The 26,779-nt window shown below is 39.9% G+C and overlaps 1 protein-coding gene across 1 annotated transcript in view; it reads left to right on the top strand.

Moving 5' to 3' along the window:
• The window catches only part of ttc1 (tetratricopeptide repeat domain 1), a 60,318-nt gene extending 34,790 nt beyond the window's left edge, over positions 1 to 25,528 (top strand). The window contains exons 7-8 of the mRNA XM_078231170.1: positions 9,677 to 9,731; positions 21,516 to 25,528. Coding sequence (XP_078087296.1) covers positions 9,677 to 9,731; positions 21,516 to 21,652 — 192 coding nt within the window. The 3' untranslated portion in view covers positions 21,653 to 25,528. The remainder of the gene's footprint in view (positions 1 to 9,676; positions 9,732 to 21,515) is intronic.
• Positions 25,529 to 26,779: the final 1,251 nt, after the last annotated feature.

The following is a 26,779-nucleotide window of genomic DNA, read 5'->3' as shown; positions in this document are numbered from 1 at the left end:
ATTATTGGAGCGGCTTCTTCGAGACAGTATTAGCGAGAGACAACATAGTTGCGAAAGGAGGTCATGTCTCACTAACTTGATCGAGTTTTTTGAGGAAGTGACGAAGATGATTGAGGGTAGGCCAGTGGATGTTGTCTACATGGACTTCAGTAAGGCCTTTGACAAGGTCCCTCATGGCAGACTGGTGCAGAAGGTGAAGTTGCATGGGATCAGAGGTAAGCTGGCAAGGTGGGTACAGAACTGGCTTGGTCATAGAAGACAGAGAATAGCAGTGGAAGGTGTGTTTCTGAATGGAGGGCTGAGACAAGTGGCGTTCCTCCGGGATCAGTGCTGGGACCTTTGCTGTTTGTAGTATATAAATGATTTGGAGGAAAATGTAACTGGTTTGATTAGTAAGTTTGCAGACGACACAAAGGTTGGTGGATTTGCAGATAGCGATGAGGACCATCAGAGGATTCAGCAGGATATAGATCGGTTGGAGGCTTGGGCGGAAAGATGGCAGATGGAGTTTAATCCGGACAAATGTAAGGTAATGCATTTTGGAAGGCCTAATACAGTTAGGAAATATACAGTAAATGGCAGAACCCTTAAGAGTATTGATAGGCAAAGGGAACTGGGTGTACAGGTCACTGAAAGTGGCAACGCAGCAGAGAAGGTAGTCAAGAAGGGAAACAGCATGCTTGCCTTCATCGGCCAGGGCATTGAGTTTAAAAATTGGCAAGTCATGTTGCAGCTTTATAGAACCTTAGTTAGGCCGCACTTGGAATATTGTGTTCAATTCTGGTTGCCACACTACCAGAAAGATGTGGAGGCTTTGGAGAGGGTACAGAAAAGATTTACCAGGATGTTGCCTGGTATGGAGGGCATTCGCTATGAGGAGAGGTTGGAGAAACTTGGTTTGTTCTCACTGGAACGATGGAGGTTGAGGGGTAACCTGATAGAAGTCTGTAAGATTATGAGGGGCATGGACAGAGTGGATAGTCGGAAGCTTTTTCCCAGGATGGAAGAGTCAATTACTAGGGGGCATAGGTTTAAGGTGCGAGGGGCAAGGTTTAAAGGAGATGTACAAGGCAAGTTTTTTTACACTGAGGGTGGTGGGTGCCTGGAACTCGCTGTCGGGGGAGGTAGTGGAAGCAGATACGATAGTGTCTTTTAAGGGGCGTCTTGACAAATGCATGAATAGGATGGGAATAGAGGGATGTGGTCCCTGGAAGGGTGAGGGCTTTAGTTCAATCAGGCAGCATGGGCGGTGCAGGCTTGGAGGGCCGAAGGGCCTGTTCCTGTGCTGTAATGTTCTTTGTTCATAATGAGAAAACAACTGAAGCCAAAAAGGCCTGCTTAAAACTGCAGAAAACACGATTTAGAAAAAAATCTCTTAAAGGTACACTAACGTCACAACCTCAAATGATGTGCATTTATGAAACCACAAAAACACTCTCGAAAGATGAAAAGGATTGTAGAGGTTGAGTTTTGCCTTTAAGGAAAAAAGTGCTCTTCCGATCACTGAGCAGTTTTTCTTTCAAACTTATCCCTTGGGAATTGCTCAGATTGCTTTGTCTTGAAGATGTTGAGAATTTGTTATGTGCAACACTGTGATTGTATATACCAGCAGTTTTCCAGTCCTCTTGAGACAATGTGACAAGAATCACTTTCGATTGGGATTCTATTTGCAATTAGAAACAGGACTAGAGGGATTTAAAACAAAAAAAACCCTGTCTCTTGGGTTCAAAACCAGTCATGTCTAATTTTTTGCAAGATGGGGGCAATTCATATGATTGTCTGTCATGCAAATTGTGTCATTTGAGATATTTTATTCCTAAGAAGCAGTGGGTGGCATCTCGTTGCCTTGTTATTCTGTTCAATTTGCTCAGCTGGATACTTGGGTTTTAGGGATTTGGGCTGAGAAAATGTTTCTGTTCTTTACAATTGGCCGTTGTAGCTGACAATCATTCCCAATAACTGATAAAATGTATGTGGCTATTCTAACCTAGTTGTGAGGGATTACAGTTATGTTTGTATTTTTTTTTACCCAAAGGCACTATTTCAGCTCCGCAAAGTTGCGTTTAAGGTTATGCAGATTGGCAGACAAATTAGATCAGTTTGAGGCTTCAGTGTTTTAAGGAAAATATGCTTCTATGAAGTTAGTGTTTAGAATAAGTAAGTGCTGTCTGTTGTTTAGTGAAGGGCCGCGCTTCACTGTTTCATATTGTAAGCTACTTATTTACTTTTTAGTTTATAAACCAGCAATAGTAATGTATAGAAATACAGTATGGAAGCAGGCCATTTAGCCCAATCAACCCAACTTGAAATTTACCCTTCAGGAGAGTTCGACTGACATTTACTCACCCTGGAAGTGAATTCTGCAACCTAATGAATTTTTATTATACTCTTTAAAGTTTCAATACTGCACACAGCGTAATTGGTGATTTCTATTGACGGTATATCTCAATTATTTGGCCAAATGTGAGTTTGTTAAAATTTGCCATTGACACCAAAGAGGGCATGTAATATTTTTAAGGTCCAAATGAAGCTTCAGAAAGAAGTTTATTAAGGCTCACTATTACCTTGTGTTTTTTAAAATTATATCCCTCAAGACCAAATTTAGAAGTCTATTGGCTTTATTTACAGTCTGATCAACCTGAAGCATTATTTTTGATTTCATGACAACCTGTACCCCCAGGTCATTCTGAGTCTACTTCCACTTAGCATATAATTACTGCTGTTTTTGTTAACTAAAATGCATCACATTACACTTAATGACATTGGACACTATCAGCCAAATTTTAGCCTGTTCTGTCATCTCAGTACTGATATCTTCTTCACAATTTCTTTCATTTTCTAAGTAACTGTGCTCTCTACTTTGGTAATATCCTCAAATTTCAAAATCACTCACTCTTTGCTTGTATCCAAATCATTGACATACATTGTGAACAGGGTATGTTGAAAAAAGAGGCAAGCAGCCGAAGCTCTTTGTCTTGCACTCATGGGGAGTGATTCACGAGGATATATAAATTTCAATGGAATCAACAATTTAGACTGCATGAGAAGAGGATGCTGATTGTTTGGCAAGTGAACTCTGGTTGAGGCATTACCTTGGAGAATGCAGCAGGGAACCGTTAACTTGGCAAGCTTTTGTTTAAATTCAAACCAGGCTGGTCAACTCTGGTTAAGGCATTACCATGGGGAATGAACAAAGGAATGCCTGTCCCCCAAGCTTTAGTTTAATTGAATAATGTGTTAATATGACATTTCTGTTTGCAACGGACAAGGGCCCTGTATCTGAATGTATGTAGCTTCTAGCACGCGTAAGTGAGCCATACTACAAGTCTGACTGATCATCTTCAGTTGGTTGTATCAGAATTGTTTTACAAATGATGTTCAATCACGGAATCACATCTAATATTGGACACTTGCATTCCGAGTTTTCCAAGCATAAGCTGGTTGAGTATTATCAGAACTTTGCCTATTGTGACATGCTGTTTGATAAGGTCCACCAGTCACTGGGACATCCGGTCTACATACCTGCCATCGCATTGGCAAATCTCCTTGATTACGTATTCTTTGAAAGCAAGGAGTTTGTTCAGTTTTGGGGTGCCTTTGTCCCACATCAAACTCGGAAGAGGTATTTGCTGAGTTCAAACTCCTCTATTCCTAGCTATCCCACCACAAACCAGTGTCCAATTAAGACGCTGAGTCCTTGAAAGCGTTCCTAGCTGAACTAGTGCATGCATATTGTGGGATACCCAATGATTTGACTGATTTTCACATGCAGCACAAATGTCTGGTAACGTTGGGAGAATTTAAAGCCAACGCAGACATACATATCTGCGTTATCATACAAAGGGACTGGTGTAGCCATCCTTAATGATTATGTCGAGAAAATGTACGCTGTTCTTTATGACAAGTTCAAATTCATACTCCTGTAACTGCAGCTAAGTTGACCACACAGCCCGACTTGAAAGCAAGTTGGACTTGTGTAAAGTAATGAACTGCCTGGTAGATATAGTAAGGTTTGTTGTCATAGTTCACTGCATCTACATATGTATGGCTTGCACATCATTATGCTTTATCTGTGACAGGTTCTGCACAGCATGAATTGGCAAAGCGGGTGTGTTAAACGGTTGAATAGCACACTTTAATGGACTCCATCCTGCATCCAAACTCAACTTTGAAATGGAATAAGTAAGTTCCCTTTCCTCAATGTACTAGTTTAGAATACTACCAGTGTATTCTCTAGTACTACCTATCACAAGCTCACCTTCACTGGTCAATATATGCATTAAGACTCCTACAGTCCATGTGCTTAAAAGAGTGGCCTTATCGGCAATCTCGTAAATAGGACGGAGCTATTTGCTCACCATGTTAGATTATTGCTGAAATAGGGTGCATCACAGCTATCCTGTGGAATAATGGCCACCCTGTTCAGATCATTGACTAGTGTATGTTCATGAATGAACTTAAGGCCACCACTTTTGATCCTGAAAAGTGTCCAATCAATCTTATGTTGCCCTGAAAGGGTAAGATGTCTCGAGGATTTGAGCAACAGGTGAATCTACTTGTTTCATGCTGCTACAATGCAGTAGAAGCATAAATGTTATTCGCCACTAACCGGATGCTGTCATTAAATCAAAAAGACGCACTTTTTACCAGACAAAAGAGTAATGTGGTATATGAATTCCAATGCCATTGTACTGGCAAGTATGTAGGTTGTAGGTCCCAATGACTGATGGGCCATATCAAACAGCGCATCCCTTCTGTTCTTTCCAAAAGGAAAAGTTCTGACCGTACTCAACCAGGCTGTGCTTGCAAAACTCAGGACAGTGTCCATCCAACACTAGATCTGATTCCCCAATTGAACAATATGTACTAAACAATCCTGATTGTGGAAAGAATTACACTAATGACCAATTTAAAATTATCAGCCAAACTCATAGTGTGGCTCACTTATGTGTTCTAGAAGCTACATATATTCAGACACAGGGCCCTGTCCTTTGTAAACAGAAAGAACGTATTCATGTATTGCACGTTTTTCAACAACACAAAAGTTTGGGTGACTGCCAGTCCTGGTCCATTCCACATGGCAATGCCTTGACCAATCAGAGTTTATCTGCCTCGTTCGAATTTAAACAAAAGCTTGGCAGTTAACTATTCCCTGGTGCATTCTCCATGGCAATGACTCTACCAATCAGCAATTTCTTCTCGTGCATTATAAATTGTTATTCCCTTTGAAATTTAGTATTCTTACAAATCTGTCCTGATGAGTGCGAGGCAAAAAGCTTGATGGTGTCTCTTTTTCAGTAGTACGCCAGTTCAAGCGACAATTTTGAAGAGAAGTAGAATACCAACACAGTCCTCCAACCACTCAGGAGGAAAAAAAATGTCTTGATTCTTAAATTTCTCCCCCCGAGCCAATTTTCAAACCAGTTTGCTATCCTATCCGAATTCTAGACCCTTTAATCTTCCCTTTTCTCAAATCCACATGCAATAGAGTCGCTGAATTACCATCTGTTCTGCAGTTGTTACCTCATAATCATCATAACGAGGTTTGTCAAACATACTGGAACCTTTTGAAATACATGCTGGCTATCTCTAACTCCTCGCTGTATCAGTATGATGGTGTATATACAGTATGCCTGTTGAATAAAGAAGAATCAAGCTGTGGAACTTGTTTCATTTCAATAGCTCGTGTGCAAAGTAAAGAATCTCTGTTGTAATCTGTTGATCTTCTTACTTGCCTAGAAATTGGGCAGGTCATATGGTAAATGGTGCAAGGTTTACTTATAGTAAAGATTGATTACTCTGAATTTGTGAAATATTTGCGTAAAGCAGTTCATTTGATGAATTTTCATATTTTTTCTATATTTCGTTCAGGAAATGCACCAATGCCAGTTAAATCTCGTCATTATTTCACTAATATTAGTTAACAATTTTATGGAGTAGCTTTTTTTCTTGGCCAGTCAAATCACTAATGCAAATTTGGACTATGAATAGAAGTAGTGCAGAGCTGCATAACTTTTTTGGGGGCAAATAGAATTTCTTTTCTATTAATTGCGAATGTCAGATTTAGGACCAAACCTAGTTTCAATCTAAAGTGGCATTATGATGTGTTATCCAGTCTCTATATGGATGTGAAAGAGAGTGCTTGATGCAGCATTCATACATTGGTTGTAGTTGGGAGCAGCTAACTGGAACTAATGTTACAAGTGCAATGTTTTAACTATTCCCACAAGAATAGCTTGCATATTTTATTATGTACAGTGCACAAGAGCACTTAGACTGCAAGCTAGCCTGTGGATAGGTAGTGCAAAATGTATTGATAATATTTGTCATTTGCAATTGCAGTGTTACATCAGAAAATTTAAAAATGTGGAGTTGTAATTTTTCAAGTGAAAATGTTTCAAACATTTTGTAAGTAGTAGAAAAATGTTCAAGTAGGGCTTAGCCACACAGCAGTATGCAATGGCTTTCAATAAAAATTGCACTTGAAGTTGTATTGATTAAGCATACTCCCTTGTATGTTGTTCTTTGAACTCCATAAACCCCTCAGTCTTCCCTTACCTACTGCAGGCTTTTAAGAGGCAAGTTCACTGTCATCCAACCACTGCTGCTCGACAAGATGGATACGAATAAAACCATTTTGCCCTTGTTAGCTCATTCATTTAGGAAGAGTAAATAGTCCTCTCTATCGTTACAATATCCATTTTTTTTTTCTTCCATCAGAGATGTTTTGCTTCCAGTCTATTGGGAAATCCATCCCACAACGGGCACTGTTAGTATGCTGAAACTTCCTGACATTGACCTTATCCCAGTCTTGTCTTTTCGCTATGAATCTTATCATTATGCATTCTTTAAAAAAACAAGCAAGGTCACTTCTCAATGGCCTGTCTGTTTGAGGTTTTTTTTTAAATCACCAGTTTCTTGTGAAGTAATGTTTGAAGCTGCCTATAACATCATGAATATTTCTAGTTTCCAAATCAATTGATTTGCAACTAATTTATAAATTGGTGGTTTAGTTTATAAATATATAGACAATTATCTTGACGCTATTGCTGAATCAAGTTATGTCAGCAAATTTACATTTCATTTTATGAAATAAAAAATTGGTTGCAGTGTGATCTGTTAATGAAAATGAAAATTTTAAATTTAACATTTTAAATTAGAAGTTTAAGTAACAGTAAATATTTAGATCCTAACCAAACGTTGAACTTCCGTAAGAATTTGTCTAAATAGCAATCTATTGACTGTGAGACAACTTAAGGACAAGTAAGGAACTATAAAAATATAGGTTATTTGAAATCCTGGTACTTAATTTAAGAGCAATCTATATCAGTGGCTTGGCTGACGTCTTCTCAGTTCTTAGCCTGCCACTCCTGATAATCCAATGCAGTGTGTATCTTTGCTCCCTTAAATCTGTTGGCCACAAACCTGAATGCACTGACACACAATGAGCTTGACCAAATCAAGGCCTGTTGTGTTTCACTCTCCTCAGCTAAATCCTCTGAATAGTCTAGGACTATCGTTGAGGGCAGAGTCAATGGACAACTTTTTTTTTAACCATGATGAAACGACTTCTGAAATCACTTTTGCCTGCTTCCCCAACTCTTAGCACCAAGTGCAATGAGCCGATGAATTTGTTTTGTTTCAAAGGCTGTCACCATTTATGCTGCCTCCGACATCATTGCTCCATCCTCTTCTGCTCCACCACAGCTCCCAATAAGTCTCTATTTAACCTAACCTTATCATTCTATTTATCTTCCATCCACGCCCTATTATATGAATTTCACAAGACTCAACTCTTTTTCAATCCCTCCCATCACTCAGTTACCTTTCGACTCGCATGCTTATCAACATTGTAACAATTTTTGCCATGGTACCATTCTGCTCCTGTTCATAACCCACATGTTTTTTCACCAACAAGCCCCTCCCCACTGAACTTAAAAAGGCTGTCTTTAGACCATCTTCTTCCACTAATATCACATCTCTAACTTTGCTTTCTGCTCCTGTGGTCTTTCAGTCTGTTCATATAACTTAGCTCCTCGAGCTCACTAAAATTATAGTTGGTGAAGCGTCACTATGCAACAGAATCTCACTTTCATTCTAAAATTCACACAATTTGACCTGGCTGAGATGAGAAACTGGATGGGAATTGTGTTGCTAATTCTAGCTCTTACTGCATCAGTATTGAGTACAAGCACAAAAGTGCTGGAAGCACTCAATATTTTGGCCACATCTGTGGAACGCGGAATTAAGTTAACATTTCAGGTTAATTACCTTTTGTCAGAACTGGGAGAATGTCACAGATGAGCAGCTTAGGAAAAGAATCTGAGCCAGTGCAAAAGAGGCAAGGAAGACAAAAAAGACTGATTAGATGGAGGGCAGGAAATTGCTGAATGATGTAAGTGATGATGGCATTACAAAATGAGGCAATATGAAAGATGTAATTGAGATAGAGAGGGTGTATAAATACTGATGGCAGAATCGGAGGGAACAATCAGAATATAGAAAATCAGGCTTGGTGGGAAAGCTTAGTGGAAGAAAAGGCAGGTGATACCAGTGGCGCAAGTCATCTATCTATCAATAGGATAGCTCCATCAGAAGTACCAGCCCATAATAACCTCTCTTCCTGGAAGCATTGGTACTATTTATGATGATGGAAGGGAATTCTCAGCTGAGGAGCAAGGAGGATGTTTCAGAAACTTCCATTGAGAAAGTGGTGATGTCTGTATAGGTGCCAAGATAGGAATGGAATGCTTACAGAAAGTGAAGTGAGAAGGAAGAGGTGTAATCAAGATAATTGTGGTCTTGTAGTAGATATCGGTGGAAGTCAATCCCCAGAGTTAGAAATAATGCCTGCCCTGCTGAATGTTTCTAGCATTTTTCTGTTTTATTTCAGATTTCCAGCACCTGTGGGGGTTTTTTTTGCAGCACTGTAAAAGTCTTAACTGTTAAAAATTGGACCATGTTGATGGGTTTGGATTAATGGAATGCATTTTCGTTCATGCACAATGCTGGCCTTTATTGTGGTGGTATGAGATGAATCTCAAATTACTGATCACATCTTCCATTTTGGAGAGAAATACTTGACAGCTTGTATTGAGATAACATTGTAATTGTAGCAGTTGTAACACCAAACTTAATCTCCAAGTAGCAAAATCAGTTGAATTTTAATTATGAACTGACACTGAACAAAATAAATAATGATAGCACTTTAAACTGAAATGGAGTTTAGAGCCAGCAGTGAAGCATTTTATTCCGTTCTTTTGCTGCTTTTTTCAGTAATTGAAAGAATTTGGGGAGGGGGGGGAAAGCAGCTTTTTTTCTACAGACTGAACTAGTTTGGAACTGGGGCGTGAAAAATAGACTTCTTGAAATCAGATTTTTATCTAAAAATAGAGTTTTTGAAATGGAACCTGCAGGGAGCAGGCTAAGCAGTGATTGTAAAACTGAACTGTGATGCAAAGTCTGTAGTGCTTTGCTATGACCTCTATCCGACTCTAAACCTTAATTTGAACAAATAAAATTAGTTTAATCCATTATTTTGTGATTCCATAACCTGCAGATTAGGTACGTTTGTTCCTTCATGTACGTTGTGAAGGTAAATATGCACTTATGTTTGAATGATAACTGGGGAAAGCCAAAGCTGACATTTATTAACTTATTCTCCTTTCCTCTATAGCGATTGCCACAACAGATTGAAGAAAGAAATGAGAAAATGAAGGAAGAAATGCTAGGTAAATACTTTTACAATGGCATAATACTCCTAAAGTACATCTTCAGTAAGAGTCAATGTTATGCCCAGAATTATTTTTCTTTGTAATGCTATGATCTTGGTAGATGCATTGCTATGATCTTGGTAGAAGTCAGTAACATTTTATTATATTTTGATTCAGTATTTACTAAAAGAATGAAGCCACACGGTTCCTGGTTTAAAACAAAATAATTCTTCCACATAAAAATCAAAAAACATGAATACTACTAACTACACTCTTATCTTAAATAGTCAATTACATTAAAGGTATTAAAATTGGAATAAACACAGTTGTTTATTCACTAAACCAAACTTCTTAACTGAAATTTCCTTCTACATCCTTTGACTTGCATCCTGAAATTGGAAGATTAACCACTTGGCCTGAGTACTAGTTCAAAGATTTGTGTAAGGGCTGAGACTTCCAGCAAGGTTATCCCTTCAGATCTCCTCCAAATGTCCCACAGTTGTATACTGTCGGTTCAATACATTGCTAATATTTTAAGTGTAGGAACTTTAGGTCAGAACTCTCCTGTTCTAATGTTCTTTAATTCTAAACTCTTTCATCAAGTACTCTCTCTCTTCTCAGCTTGGCTATCCCTAGAATCTTAATTCACTGTTGTGAGTTCTTCATTTTAGCTGTTTTCAACACTTTTAACTAACACACAGAATCCCACCTCAATTCTGCTGGAAAGACATGTTTCTTACTCTACAGCCAGATTATTCTAAACTCAAAAACTCTGTCTGAAACAGAATCAATCTCACAATCTACTCATCTCTATAATTAATTTCCTGTTGATCCATTTTGCATAGAAACTAGAAGCAGGAGTAGGCCATTTGGCCCTTTGAGCCTGCTCCGCCATTCATTTTGATCATAGCTGATCATATTCAATATCCCGATCTCCCCCTTCCTCCCATATCCTTTGATCCCTTTCTCTCCAAGAGCTATATCTAATTTCTTCTTGAAATCAGACAACGTTTTGGCCTCAACTACATTCTGTGGTAGGAAATTCCACACATTCGCCACCCTCTGGGTGAAGAAATTTCTCCTCACCTCAGTTCTAAAAGGTTTACCCCTTATCCTCAAACTATGACTCCTAGTTCTGGACTTCCCCACCATTGGTAACATTTTTTCTGAATCTACCCTGTCTAACCCTATTAGAATTTTATAAGTTTCTATGAGATCCCCCCTCACTCTTCTAAACTCAAGTGAATATAATCCTAACCAACTTGGTCTCTCCTCATATGACTGACCTGCCATCCCAGGATTCAGCCTGGTAAACCTTCGCTGTGCTCCCTCTTTAGCAAGGACATCCTTCCTTCCTTCCTTTCTATTATTTATCTCGAGCATAACTTGGTCACAAGATCATTTCCTGGAAGCAAGGTGCTTTTTACACAAACTTTCCTCTCTCAAAAACCAAGTTCTTAAAAGGACCTTTCACCCCAACATAAAACAGAGTTTTGTTTCCCAAACACACATGTGGCATCACAGTACTGTATTTGGTTATCAGGTCATGGGTTGAGTGGTGGGAAATGGAACATGTATTTCACTTTACGTTTATTGACCATGTAGATTCAGCATAAGCTATGTATTGTAAAGCTCACCCACAATACTTGTAATCTATGCTTAAAAAAAAAGGATTTTAAAAAAATCTTGACCTTGTAAAGGAACTTGCCTAGTTTGCGGTTGACAGCATTGTGTAATATTTACCATCCTCCTCTGTTCTCCACCGATCCATGTACATGTGTAAATAACCTGTTCTTTTTTGGGGTTTGTCGACATCCTTATTTAATTTTGTTCCGTCATCCAATTGAGTGGAATTGTCCTCTCTTGGTTTTACTTGGTCTTGCATCTCCTGCAGTGGTTTATCTTACTTACCAGCACTGTTATTTGTGGAATTTCCTAAGGATCTCCATTTGACCCCCTTCTAATTCACATACATATGCTGTTCCTCAGTAGCATCACCTAAAGCCATAAACACTAGTTCAATATGTACACTAATGACATCTAGCTCTGTTTTGCCACCTTTTCACTCCTTTGCTTCCTCTGGGGTGTCAGGCTTGTTATGTAACAGTTAATTCTTGTTGAGTCACATTTTCTTCTAATACAGCCATTGTGTTGGGGCCCCAATAGAAACTTAGTTATCACACCAGCAATTCCAACCCTCCTTGGTCTCATCTGAGGGAACAAATTAGCAACTTGTGTGTTCTATTTGACTCTGAGCTTTATGTCCAACCTTTTATTCACTATCACAAAGACCATCTTCAAACTATAACTTGTCTTTGTCTTTGCCTCAGCTTATCTGCTGCTGAAACCTTTATCTATGATATTGTTAGCTCAAAATTCGACTGTTGCAGTACTTTTCTGGTTAATCTCCCAACTTGAGTTCATAGAAAACTACTGCCCAAATCACACTCTGCACCAAGTTGCTGTACCTCATGCGCTCCTATTTCTTATATCTTTCTGAGCCTTTTATTAACTGGCTCCCTGATAAATGTACTGACAGTAATAATGAGTAGCACGTAAAAGGAAGATCTTAGATCTGATCCTCCTTGGTCAGGGCAGGGTGTGCAGATCGTAACTAAGGCAGCCTTGGGACACTACATTCGGTGTCAGTGTCCTGAGTTGGAGAAGTGGGGTTCCTAAAGCTAATCAATATCTCATGATCATTGTTAGAAAATGTACTGTACATTTTGGAAGTTTGAACTATAAAAAGTAAATGTTGGAGATACTCACTAGATTAGACAGTATCTTTGGAGGGAAGAACAGCTAGAAAGTGTATGTGTTTTGGGAGTTGGTACTTTGGTAGCACAGGTATATTTAACTTGCCATGTTATGACGTGCATAAAATGTTTACAGCCAAAGCTGTAGGTAGGTAGAGTGCCCTATTTCAGAAGAATCACAGGATTATTAACAAACCAATGCTTTCCCCTCTGAATTGGCACAGTCAGAAGACTATTGGTTTAATTTGATTTTTTATTTCCCTGGCAGCCATTTTGCAGTAATAGCAGAAACTTTGAGTCATCTCGTTTGATAAGCCCATCGAGCTTCCCAATTTTTAACCAAGGTGGCACAGTGGTTAGCACTGCTCCCTCTCAGCGCCAGGGACCCAGGTTCGATTCCGGCCTTGGGTGACTGTGTGGAGTTTGCACTTTCTCCCCGTCTGTGTGGGTTTCCTCCGGGTGCTTCAGTTTCCTCCTACAGTCCAAAGATGTGCAGTTAGGTGGATTGGCCATGCTAAATTGACCCTTAGTGTCTCAAGATATGTAGATTGGGTGGATTAACCATGATAAATGCGCAGGGTTGCAGGGATGGGGTGGGGGTTGGGCCTGCGTAAGATGCTCTTTCAGACAGTCAGTGCAGACTCAATGAACCGAATGACCTCCTTCTGCAATAGAACCCTACAGTGCAGAATGTAGGGATTCTGTGGGGATGAGGGAGAGAACAAATGAATGAGAAATTATTCCAAAATTTTATGGAGGATGCAAAAACTTAGTCAATATAATACTTAGCTAATAGGTAGACCCAACTAAACAAATGTATTGGTAATAGTGATGTTTAGCCATTGGATCCATCCATAAATCCATTGACTTGCTGTAAAAAAATAAGTAATTGCTTCAGTTAACAGGGAAGTAGTTAGTTAGCCTTCAGTTGCTAAGTGGCAGTTATTTTTAATAAATACATTGCTTTACTGTTCTTACTAGAATATGTTCTCTTTCAATGCATATGATGAGTATTTGAGTTTAGATTGATTCAATTAAATGCAACCAAGACTGATACAGATTTGTTGCACATCAAGGTGATATATTTAGTAATATAATGTTATAGAAGATGTGATCTCTTTTTAGAGCAGCAAAAAAATGGTTCTTTGGTTGTCATGGCTGTGAATGCAGGGACGGTTTTAATTGCTTTGTTTAGGTCTGTTCTTTGGCAGCTCGGTTACTAGGGGAACGCCTGTGGGAGATTTTCTGCAGCATTAGCTAAAATTAGTTCAGTTTTTTTTAAGCAGTAGATTTACTATCATGATTTTTCCTCTTTTTCATTATGAGAACATATAATTTATAGTTTCACCAAATGTGAACATTTATTTTTTAATTTCATAGTTTTTTTTTAATTGTGCTGGTCGAAATGAGGGATATCTGTAAATCCTTCTTTTACTACCCACAATATTAGAAAGAAAGCATGTCCTTGAGGGGTCAACTGCAGAATCTAATTGGTTGGAGTTAAGAAGCAGAAAAGTTATTATGCAACTTGGTGTATTTTATAGGCCACATAATAGTGAGAAGGAAAAAGTGGAGCTGATTTGCAAGGAAATGTGAGACTTCAACTACCTCAATATTGAGTGGAGCAGTGATTATGTTAAGGGTGTATGAGTGAAGGAATTTCTGAAGTTTTTTCAGCAGATTTTTCTTAATCCATATGTTTTTAACCCAATGTTGAAGGAAATATTGCTGGATTTAGTTCTTGAGTTCTTGGTCAAGTGGAGAATGCCACAATGGGGAGCATTTCTGGAATAGTGATCATAGTATTCTAAAGTTTGAAGATGAGTCATATAGACTCTAAAGTTAACTGTTTCTCTATCCACAGTTGCTGCCAGACCTTCTGTTTTTATTTCACAGTTCCATACTCTGCAGGTTTTTGCTTTTATATTGTAGAGGTTAGATTGATCATGGTGAAGGACAAGGAACAACCTAGGATAAAAGAATTAAACTGGAGAAGGGAATAATTTCAGCAAATTGAGGAAGGATTTATCCCGGATAAATTGGAGCCAAAGACTGGAGGGAGGAAATATAATGGTGCAATGGCCAGCCTTTAAAAAGACCCTGGATCCTTGGGTACTGTTCAGTACATGCCCACAATGCAGAAGGGGAGAGCAGCCAAAGCCAGAACCCCTAGATGAGGAAGGAGTTGAGGGTAGACAAGCGACAATCAGGCTGAATACAGGAGTTCATAGGAGAAATGATCAAGGAAATAAGAGAAACGAATAGACAAAATGAAAGTAGGTTGGCAGCTGATCAAAGCTGCTCTTTAAGTCTATTAACAGTGAAAGGTTTGCCACCTATCCACAAGAAAGTAAATCAAGTTTGTCAAACATGATTTTCCTAAACAAATCTATGCAGACTCCCCTTTACTAATCCGTGCTCATCCAAGTAGCTGTTAATTATCCACGAGGAAATTTGTCAGACGTGTGGTGATGTGGATTAGAAACCAAAATGGAAACCTGTTGATGAAGGCATGAAGAGTAGCTGAGGTACTAAATGAGTAGTTTCCGTCAGTGTTTACCAAGGAAGACGATTTTGCCAAAGCAATGGTATAGGAGAAGGGTGTCAAGATATTGGGTGTGATAAAAGTAGAACAAGACAAGATGAGTCTGAATGGGATGCATCTTATGTCACTGAGGGAAGTAAAGGTGGCATTGCAGAGGTGCTGACCACAATCTTCTAATCATTCTCAGATACATGGGTGATGCCAGAGAAGTGGAGGGTTGCAAATGTTGTACCCTTGTTCATAATACAAGACGTGGCAATCGCAGTCAGCTTAGTGCTGTATAGGAGATCCTTAGAAATGTTCTTGCAGACAATTAACAGCCACCTGGACAAGCATGGATGAATAAATGAGAGCTTTTATAGGTTTATTTAGGGCAAATCACGTTTGGCAAACTTGATTCACTTTCTTTTAGGCGGATGAAGGCAGAGCAGTTGATATTTATAGAATTTTAAAAGAGCATTTGATTAGCGACCACATATTGGGCTTATCGGCAAAATTGAAGCTCATGTTAAAAGGTATAGTGGCAGCGTGGACACAAAGTTAGTGAATCAATGGGAAACATAGGGTTGTTTTTCAGTCTGGAGTTCCCACGGTTCAGGACTAGGACAGTACTGTGTCAATTGGCACAGATTTTAAGGTGACTGACAAAAGAAGTAGAGTCAACATGAGGTAAACATGTTCTGCATAACCAGTGGTTAGGATTTGCAGTACACTGACTGAAGAGTGGTGAATGCAGATTCAAAGGTAGCCTTCAGAGGAGAATTGGATAACTATGCGAAGGAGAAACAAAAATGTAAAAATATAGGGGGGTGGGGGGGGGAGAGAGAGAGGGGGGGTGGGAAGAACTATTATTCTCTGAAAGAGCCAATGGAGAAAATGACGACTGCCTATTCCATGCTGTTCTGTGATACAGTTCAAATACTCAGTGGCCAAAAATAGCATTGCTTAAGTCGAAATACTCAGAGTGAGTACCTACAACTTCCTACTAGTCTCAATTTTCCTGTTTCCTCCACATCAACCATTCTTGTAACTTGCTGAACCAGATTTTCAACTAAGTGCCACAGATCCATATCCTCTGCTAAACTCCATTCAAATAGCATCCTACAGAAGAAATATTGGTCAAGTGTAAGGTGTATTTAAAGTAAAATACTCGATGGGCCAAAGGGCCTCTTCTGCACTGTATGATTCTATGAAATATTCCAAAGACAAAGAGTAGTTTTCTTCCCTTGCCTCCCCCTCCATGTCCTCTACTTTTTGATCTTCCAGCACTCCAATAGATAACTCCACGCACAGTGGAATATTGTTCCATGAAAGCTGCAGTACTTTAGCATCTTAGTCAAATATGATTACCCATATGTGAGCCAAGATGATGAGTGTCAGCTAATTTTGGCTTCAATCCTCAAATGTCTGAGTAAAATTGTCTTGTGAATTATCTAATGAAATTCTAACTGAATTGTTTTTAATCAATCTTCCATCATACTTTGTATCCATGAGTTTAAAACAAAAATGAATCTCTTTATTTATTGTACATTTATATAGTTGACCAAATCATCATCATTGCATGAAAAAGGAAGTCTGTTTCTGGATTGCTAGTGGAATGACCTTTTTTTTATGAATTCTTTTGGGGATGTGGGCATCACTGGCTAGGCCAGCATTTATTGGCCATCTCTCATTGCCCATTAGAAGGGGTTGATGAGCCACCTTCTTAAACCACTGCAGTCCATGTGATGTAGGTACATTCAGTGCTGAGAGAGAGGGAGTTCCAGAATTTTGACCCAGTGACATTGAAGGAACAGCGATTATAATTCCAAGTCAGAATGCTGTGTGACTTGGAGGGGAACTTGCAGGTGCTGTCTTTGTCCTTCTAGGTGGTGGAGGTTGTGGGCTTGAAAGGTACTGTCACAGTGTATAACTGTGATGTTATATTATGTTGTCATAGAATTCCTACAGTGCAGAAGGAAGCCATTCGGCCCACCAAGCCTGAACTGACAACAATCCCACCCAAGCCCCATCCCCATAACCCTATGTATTTACCTTGCTAGCCCCCTGACACTAAGAGGCAATTTACCATGGCCAATCAACCTAACCCGCACATCTTTGGACTGTGTGAGGAAACCAGAGCACCCGGAGAAAACCCACCCAGTCACGTCACCCGAGGCCAGAATTGAACCCAGATCCCAGGAGCTTGAGGCAGCAGTGCTAACCACCGTGCCGCTCTGTTGTGCCACTGTTCATCCAAATTCCAGGCTGTTCATCCGATTTTATAGACTACTTCAATAAATTTGAGATCATTTCAATATCAGCACCATAAAATCCAGCCACATTCTGTGGTCCAGCATATCATCAACTCTACCAGTGCCATCAAACTGGGAGATCAACCCCGGTTGAATAAAGAGTGCAGGCAGGCATGCCAGGAGCAAGCACCAGGCATTCCTAAAAATGAGGTGTCAACCTGATGAAGCTACAACATAGGACCGCTTACACGTCAAACAGCAAAAGCAGCGTGCAACAGACAGGGTTAACCTATCCCACAGCCAAAGGATCAGGAAAAGCTATGCAGTCCTGCCACATCCAGTCATGAATGATGATAGACCATCCAACAACTCGCTGGGGATGGCAGTTCCACAAATTTTCCCATCCTCGATAATGATGGAGCCCAACACATTAGTGCAAAAGACAAGGCTGAAGCATTTGGAACCATCTCCATCAGGAAGTGCCAAGTGAATGATCCATCTTGGCCTCCAATGTGTCAGCAATTGCATTGTAAAGCTAATTGCATTGTTAGCGGTAGGTGATGATAATTGGCTTAATCTCCAAAAGAGAACACAGCTGGAACAGTTGGGTCTGGGGGAACCATAATCAGTTTGCAACTCTACTGAGCTGTATGAAGAATAAACTTGCTGAAGTAGATACGAGCTGTGTTATCCCTTCACCATTTACTGCCATTGATCTTAACACTCATGAGGTCCACAGCATCACGGATGCCAGTATCCAGCCAATTCAATTCAGTCTACATGATAACAAGAAATAGATAAAGCACTGTGTACTGTAAAGGCTATGAACCCTGACAACATTCCAGCAATTGTACTGATGACTTGTGCTCCAAAACTAGCTTTGTCCTTCAGCCAAGCTGTTCCAGTACAACTGCAATGCTGACATCTACCCAACCATATGGAAAATTGCCCAGGTGTGTCCTGCCCACAAAAAGCAGGACAAATTCAACATGGCCTATTACTGACCCATCAGTATACTCTTGATCATCAGCAAAGTGGTGGAAGAGGTCACTGGCAGTGCTATCAAGCAGCACGTACTTAGAAACAATCTGCTTACTGATGCTCAGTTTGGGTTCCATCTGGGAAACTCCGCTTCTAATCTCATTACAGTCTTAGTTCAAACATGGACAGCAAAGCTGCACTTGATATGAGATAAGAGTGACTGCCCTTGGCATCAAGGTCGCATTTGACTGAAGGTGGCATCAAAGAGCCCTAGCAGAACTGGAGTCAATGGGAATTGTGGGGAAACTCTCCAATGGTCAGAGTCATACATACCTAATACAAAGGAAGATGGTTGTAATTTTTGGAGATCAATCATCTCCGTTTCAGGATAATGTTGCAGGGGTTCCTCAGGGTAGTGTCCTCAGCCCAATCATCTTCAGCTGCTTCAATGACTTTCCTTCTATGATATGGTCATTAGTGGGAATGTTCAGCACCATTCGCGGTTCCTCAGCTACTGAAGTAGTCAGTGCCAATCTGCAGCAAGGCTAAGACCATAAGATATAGAAGCAGAATTGGGTCATTTGGCCCATCGAGTCTGCTCAACCATTCAATCATGGCTGTTAAGTTTCTCAACCCCATTCTCCTGCCTTTTCCCTGTAACCTTTGATCCCCTTATCAATCAAGAACCTATCTATCTCTGTCTTAAATACACACAATGACCTGGCCTCCATAGCCTTCTGTGGCAAAGAATTCCATAGATTCACCACCCTCTGACCGAAGAGGTTCCTCCTCATCTCTGTTCCAAAGAATCATCCCTCTACTCTGAGGCTATGCCCTCAGATCCTAGTCTCTCCTACTAATGGAAACATCTTTCCCTAACAACATTCAGGCTTCAGCTGATAAGTGGCAAGTAACATTCGCGCAACACAAGTGCCAGGAAATGACCTCCTCCAGCAAGAGAATACAACCATCTCCCCATGATATTCAATAGTATGACCCGCACTGAATCCCCACTTCTAATATCCTAGGGGTTACCATTATCCAGAAACTGAACTGGACCAGTGATATAAATACTGTGGCTACAAGAGCAGGCCTGAGGCTTGAAATTCTGCGGCAAGTAGCTCACCTTCTGACTAAGCTGTCCAAGGTCTAGAAGGCATAAGTCAGGAGTGTGATGGAATACTCTCTATTTACCTGGATGAGTGCAGTTCCAACAACATGCAAGAAGCACGGCTTTATCCAGGACAAAGCAGCCCGCTTAATTGGCATCCCATCCATTAACTACAATATCTACTTCCTTCACCATCATCCCATAGTAGCAGTGGGTATCATCTACAAGCTGCACTGTAGCAACTTACCAAGGCTCCTTTGACAGCACCTTTCGACCTCTACCACCTAGAAGAACAAGAATAGCAGATGCATGGGAACACCACTAACTACAGGTTCCATTCCAAGTCACAGATCATCCTGACTTGGAACGATATCATGATTCTTTCACTGTCGCTGGTTCAGAAACATGGAACTCTCTCCATAGCAACACTGTGGGCGTATCCATGCCACATGGATCACAGAAGTTCAAGACAATGGCTCACCACCACCTGGTAGCAATTAAAGAGGGGCAGTAAAATGCTGGCATGCCCAGCAGTGCACTTCACGTGAAATAATAAAATAAATGGTTTCAGTTGTCACCCCACAGTTTTTAATGTGGCCAGCAGGTGACCATATTCCAATTGTGATTGAAGAGAATGGAATTTTATAAATAAAATGAAAGGGTTTACTCATGAGGGTTTTCTCTTTTTGAGCTGGGTAATACTAATTTCCAATGTAATGAATTGTCTCTTTGCTGTGACACTTGATATTTGTGTACTGAGGCTCTACGCACAGCTTGATGCAGCCACACACAAAGTTGGCCATCTGCAATAGGGCAATGTTGAGCATGTTTTTTTTTACCGCCTTTATCTAGAGGTTTGTCCATTGCACCCCTTCAAACGCAGCCCATTTTGACCCCCAAATGAAGCGGAAAGTGGCTTGGTTGATTGTCACAGTGCAGGCATGAGGAATGGGCCAGACCTATGCCATGTACAGCAACAACGAGAGTGCCTCACACCTAATGACCAATTTCTTATCTGCAATGGAGAGGGGGCATTTTTGTTTCATTACTGGCTCCTTTCCTGGTTCTCTCTCTCTCTGGAACTTCCCATGTCCCCTCTACCTGGGTTCCCTCTTTCGGACCTCTCCCTGTCCACTGTCCTGGGATTCCTCTTTGTTCTGTCACCCACTCCTGGGTCCCACAGTTGGGTTTTCGCACCATTCTTTTCCCACACAGCCACACTGAGCCCTTGTCCACAGCCCAAAGAACTCTAAACGCTGGACTGTGCATGTTCTGTCATTTCACAGTCCTGCACTTGTGGAAACCTCCAAGGCATGCTGGGACTTGTAGTTCCCACTCTCTGTTTGGGAATCAGGTAAGTCAGGATTCCTTGACAGCACGATTCTTTGGAATTGTATCCCAGCAAGGAGTCAACTCTTAAAGAAAGGACAGGAGAAAGATTGGGGGAATGAGTGGAGGTGATGGAAGTTGGGAGATAGGGACAAGGGGAAGTAGAATTCATTGATATCTAAATTGTTTGTTTGTTTAACCACTTTCTCCCACCTAAGCATTTTCTTCTTATTGACCCTTTCCTTATTAGCTGTGATATTGACATCCAGTAGTATTATGTTCCTCTTTGTTGCAGCCTCTTTCTTGTTCAGCTGTTAATATTGATGGATTCCACCTATCAGTTCAGTGCCTGCATAATTTGTTTCCATACATATGACTTCTGAATCACTTCTTCTGCAAAATATGCTGAAATAACAAATAAATTTTCATGATAAATGCTATTTTATCTAACTTACTGGTTTTATATGCAAAATCTTTCATATTATGGATTCTCTCTCTTGCCTGTCGTCTCTCACAAGTGTGGTTTGAAGTGAAGAAAGTTGTTTGTACTAAATCTTTGCTGGTAGTGTTCCTTTTATAGAAAATTCATTCAATTCGGTGAGTTGCTTATGAACTGTGCTGCATCATCTTGATCATCTGTGGACAGTTTGTTGCAATGTGAATTTGTAGTAGGGCTATTTAACAAGTTGAATATTGACAGTGGAATGTTTTGGCCAAGGATTTGTCTGATTTCTGAAACCAAAAAAGATTTCTCACTGACCTTGTCCTTTTTTAAAATTGTCTGTAGCCCAAGTCCTTTGATAACTTGAAATATCGCCCTACAGTCTATTTTCTTTTTTGTTGTAGGCAAGCTGAAAGATCTTGGCAACATGGTTCTTCGACCCTTTGGCCTGTCCACTGAAAACTTCCTGTTAAACAAGGATCCAAACTCTGGCTCATACTCCATCAATTTTGTGCAGAATCCAAATAACAATAACAGATAATGGTTATTTCTGGTAACAGCTCAGCCCAGGGAAGTGCTGTAGAAAAGTTTGGTTAAATACTGTAATTATAAAGTATTGCTTTTCCAGTCACCGAAGAAACTGATCTGTTCCAATCTTTGCTATACTATAGCAAGTGTTTGTTTACAATTAGAATCTACACAAGTTTTAAGTTGGTTTGAGCTGCTGGTGTTGAAGGTAAAGGCCAGCAGTTAAACCGTAAGCTTTATTTTGTCATTACATCTGGATAAATGTTAACCCAAGTATGATAAAATGTTTGGAAACTGAAATAATTCATCAGTTTCACTAACTGCAGGTAACCACTGGGGAGATATTTTGTTTACCACGAACATTTGAAATCTGCAAACTACTGATGCTTGATGTCTAGTTGTGTACTGTTGATCATGCTGAATATATCATTAATAACCGTTGCCTTATTTTCTGTGGATTAAAAAAAATAAAGATAGAATATGAATCAGCATTGTTAAGAGAACTTTCTGGAAATAAAAATATCAAAATTGCACTTCATGAAACTTATTGCTCCAATGTGTAATTGGAAATAACTTGTCTAGATACAAACAGGGGACAGTTCTTCAGACAGAACTGCATGAAGTGGATCCATCCAGATGGATTTTAAAAGGGTGTCTTACATAATGTTCACCAGGCAGAAATTTGACATTCTGCCAAACAAATCCATACTGGCAATAATACACCTCGCAACCCTCCTCCAATCCTTTTCAAACATATGTTTCTATTGCTTTCTTCCTCATTTATTTATTTAGCTTTTCCTTAAATGCATCTATGCTATTGACCTCACCCACTCTTTGAGATAGTGAGTTTAACATTCTAACCACCCTATTAGAATTTTTTTTCTGAATTCCCCATTGGAATTATTAATGATTATCATGGCCCATAGTTCTAGCTTCACTGAATGGTGAAAGATCTTCTCTACCTCTGCTTTATTAAGTGACCCCTTAATCTTTTTTTCTGGAGAAAAGAGCTCCAGGATGTTCAATCTTACCTGATAGGTTCAGTTTGTAGTTTTGGTATCATTATAGTAAATTGTTTTTAGACCTTCTCCAATGTCTCTATATCATTTCATAATATGAAGAGTAAGAACTATTTGCTGTGATCCAAGTGTGGTCCAGGCAAGTTTATGCATAAGTTTAACACCTCTGTTTTTCAGTTCTATCCTTCTAGAAATGGGTCCCAGTACTTTTTGTTTGCTTTTTTATGACTTTATTAACCTACTTTGTTAGTGATTTGTGTATCTGTATCTGCAGATCCCTCTGTTCCTCTACCCTTAGACACTTACTATCCCAGGGATATATGACAACTTTATTCTTACTACTTACTACAGGGTGGCACGGTGGCACAGTGGTTAACACTGCTGCCTCACAGCGCCAGGGACCCAGGTTCAATTCTGGCCTCGGGTCTCTGTCTGTGTGGAGTTTGCACATTCTCCTCGTGTCTGCGTGGGTTTCCTCCGGGTGGCTCTGGTTTCCTCCCACAGTCCAAAGATGTGCAAGTTAGGTTGATCGGCTATGTTAAATTGACCCTAGAGTCAGGGAGATTAGCAGGGTAAATATGTAGGGTTACAGTGTTCAATCCTGGGTGGGATTGTGGTCGGTGCAGACTCGATGGGCTGAATGGCCTCCTTCTGCACTGTTGGGATTTTATGATTCTACTTGAAATATACCACCTCACAGTTTTCTATATTGTAGTTCATTTGCCAATTTTGTGCCCATTCTGTAATTTAGTAATGTTTTCCTGTATTTTGTTTCAGCTCTCCTGTGTTAACTACACACACTAATTCGGTTTTGTTTGCAAATTTTGAAATCTTAATTTTGATTCCAAATTCTGTAAATTATGGTCCCAACTCCAGTCCTTGAGAAACACTACTTCTTGTCTTTTGCCTTCTGAATTAATCTGTTTTCAGTTTTATAGCCAGCTTACTTTTTCTTTATTCATTTATGGGACACGGGAGTCGCTGGTTGGGCTAGCATTTATTGCCTGTCCCTAGTTGCCCTTGGGGGGGCAGTTGAGAGTCAACCACATTGCTGTGGCTCTGGAGTAACATGTAGGCCAGACCGGGTAAGGGCGGCAGATTTCCTTCCCTAAAGGACATTAGTGAACGAAATGGGTTTTTCCGACAATCGGCAATGGTTTCATGGTCATCAGTAGATTCTTAATTCCAGATATTACCCATTCTGCTGCTGCTCTCCACATGTTCTGACATTGAATTTACTATGTGATACCTTATTAAAGGACTTTTGGAAGTCTAAACATATTACATCTGCTACAGTACCTTTATCTACCCTTTCTGTTACTTGTTCAAAAATTCATTAGGGTTAATCAAGCATAACCACCTTTCAGAATCCGTGCTTACTGTTATTTTATATTTTCAATTTCTATATGTTTTTCTATTGCATCATCGAGTAAGGATTTCTTTATCTTTGCCACCACCAATGTTAAGCTGATTAGTCGATAGTTTCTTGGGCTTATTCTGTCTTCATGTTTACAGATATGAATCACATTAGCTCTCTGCTAGTCCTGTGGCACTATTCCTTTCTAAGAAGTAGCTCTGATTTTTTTCTATGCTCATTGGCATTTACTGATCACAGATCAGTACTGGACATTTCCTGTTTAAGAAAATTGTGCCTTGAACTCCCAAGATCTTATCCTGCTCGGTAGTATGAGGTCAAGCTCTCCATGTCTTTTCCCCAGTCCATTTCCCCCTCCTGCCTTTCAACAGCAGTTTCGTGTATTCCTCACTGAGGAAAGTAGCCTTTCCTCTTTCTCATTTTTGTACAACATTTTAGTCCTCTCATGAACTCCTTGTTATTGCAAAGAAGTAGAACTTGCTTAGTAGAATTCACTTAAATTGCAAGACTTAGTTTTGCAATTTTTTTTTTGTTGTTTACATCAGTGTTAGCTTGAGGCTTCCCTCAGCTGGTTGATACTTATTGAATTCTGCCATGCAACCAAAGGTGCAATGCCAGTTCAGACATGCAAATGCCAAAGATCCTTTCCAACGACTCTAGACTTATCTCATGTCTGCCAACATGCACTTTTGCACAATTCTGCATTGTGAGAAACAGGTTTAGTGCAAGCTGTCTCTGGAAAGTGCTAAACAGAGGCCAGATGTTCTCCCACAGAGAGTGATGTAAAAGTAAAAAATGTAATTGTTGTAATATTTGGCAATTTGCAGGGGTGGTTAAAACACCTCAGTTAAAGTTCTGTCCAGTGTGTGGTTTCTCGAGGTTGCTGAATGTCAGTTTTTAAAGCAGCATGGCATTGCTTCTTACTAAAATAATTATAAAATATGGAAACGCATTAATCAAAATAAGTTTTTGTGTTCAAAGCAGTAGCAAATATTTGCAGTACATTTAAAACATCATCACTTTAAGACCATTTTGAAAAGAAAGCTTGCCTTCCATACAAAAGCTTGTATTTTGACTTTGTTATTGAAGGGCTGCAGAAGTTGTGTTGCATTTCCAGATCTTTAGACATATGCAAATGTGAAGTAAATGATTAATATGAAGCCAGTAACAACATTAAGCAAAAATCATAGAGCATGCTTACTGGTATGCTGAACCCACTATGTTGGTGTTAAGCTTTGTGGAAATCTGCAACCATATTATTGCATCCTCTTCCATTCCCAAGACAAGTGAAACAACATTGTTATGTGAATGTTTGTGTGTTATGCTAAACCTTTTTTTAATAATTTAAAATGTATTTGACGTCAACAAGGGATGAGGGCCCTTTCAAAACTATTTAAACTCGATTGCTCTTTCTAAAGCTTTCAAAAGTATTTGAGTATATTATTTTAGAATTTTATTGTATGACATTTTATCCAGAATAAAGCAGTTTTATTGATTTCTGCCCTCTTATTTCCTCAGAATGATACTTTAATTCTAGCTAATCATGTAGTATTGCAGCCATTTAAGACTGTGATGGTGACCATAGCAGGTGTGGTATTAAGGCAAGGATGATTGTATAGAATTAGTGAAGACAGGTATGTTTAACTCTTGAAGGGATCCAATTGTTAATCAGCAACGACAGCTTGCATTAATGGTAGTGCGTTCAATGTAGCAAAATATCCTAACATGTTTCATGGGAGATATCAATCAAAATTTGACACCGTGCCACATAAGGAGATATCAGGACAAATGACCAAAAGCTCAGTCAAAGGAGGAGGAGAAAGAGGTGGGAGACAATCTTAGGGAGGGAGTTCCAGAGCTTTGAACCAAAGCAACTCAAGGCACAGGTGCGAGGTGGAGGAATTAAAATCAAATGAGGGAGGGCCCAGAATTAGAAGAGTCTTGGAGGATTGTTGGGCTGGAAGAGCTAGGAAGGGTCAGGGCCCCGCAGTATTTAACAAAAAAGGATTAACGTTTTAAATCTGAAGCTTGGCCAGACCAGGAGGCAGTATGGGTCAGTAAGCAGTTAGGATATGGACGGGCTCCGTTTTATGACGGGTGGAAGATAGGAGTCTGGGCGGAATGCATTCAGACAGTTAAGTCTAGAGATAACAAAGGCATGGGTAAGGTTTTATGAGTTAAGTCCGGTATGTAGTTGGCAATGTTACGAAGGTGATGTAAGAAGTCTTGGTACTTAAGCAGATATGTGGTCGGAGGCTCAACTCCATATCCAGTATGGCAACAAGGTTGCAATCAGTCTGGTCCTGCCAGGGAGCGGAATTAAAATGGTGCTTAGATTGAGAGTTTGTGATGGGACTGAAAGCAATGACTTCAGTCTTCCCAGTATTTAGTTGAAGGAAATTTCTGCTCATCCAATAATGGATGTCTGACATATCGAAGACAGTGGTTGTGAGGTACAGTGGAGCATTGTCAGCATGCATGTGGAACTTTATAGATATATAGATGAGAAATGAGATAGAACCAAGGATAGATCTATGGGAATCTCCAGAGGTAACAGTGCAGGAAAGAGACAATATAACTCATTGCAGATGATTCGCTGGTTATGACTGGATAGATAAGAATGAATCTAGATGTGGGCAGTTCCATCCAGCTGGATGACCGAAGTGTGAGGAGGATAGTGTAGTCAGCCATTGAAGCCATTGCAGACAGGTGGAGAAGGATGAAGAACAATTCACCATGGTCACAG

Source organism: Mustelus asterias, chromosome 16 (assembly GCF_964213995.1).
Source record: "Mustelus asterias chromosome 16, sMusAst1.hap1.1, whole genome shotgun sequence".
Classification (NCBI taxonomy): Eukaryota; Metazoa; Chordata; class Chondrichthyes; order Carcharhiniformes; family Triakidae; genus Mustelus; species Mustelus asterias.
The sequence above is the reverse complement of the archived record's forward strand: the minus strand, read 5'-3'. Positions and strand labels throughout refer to the sequence as shown.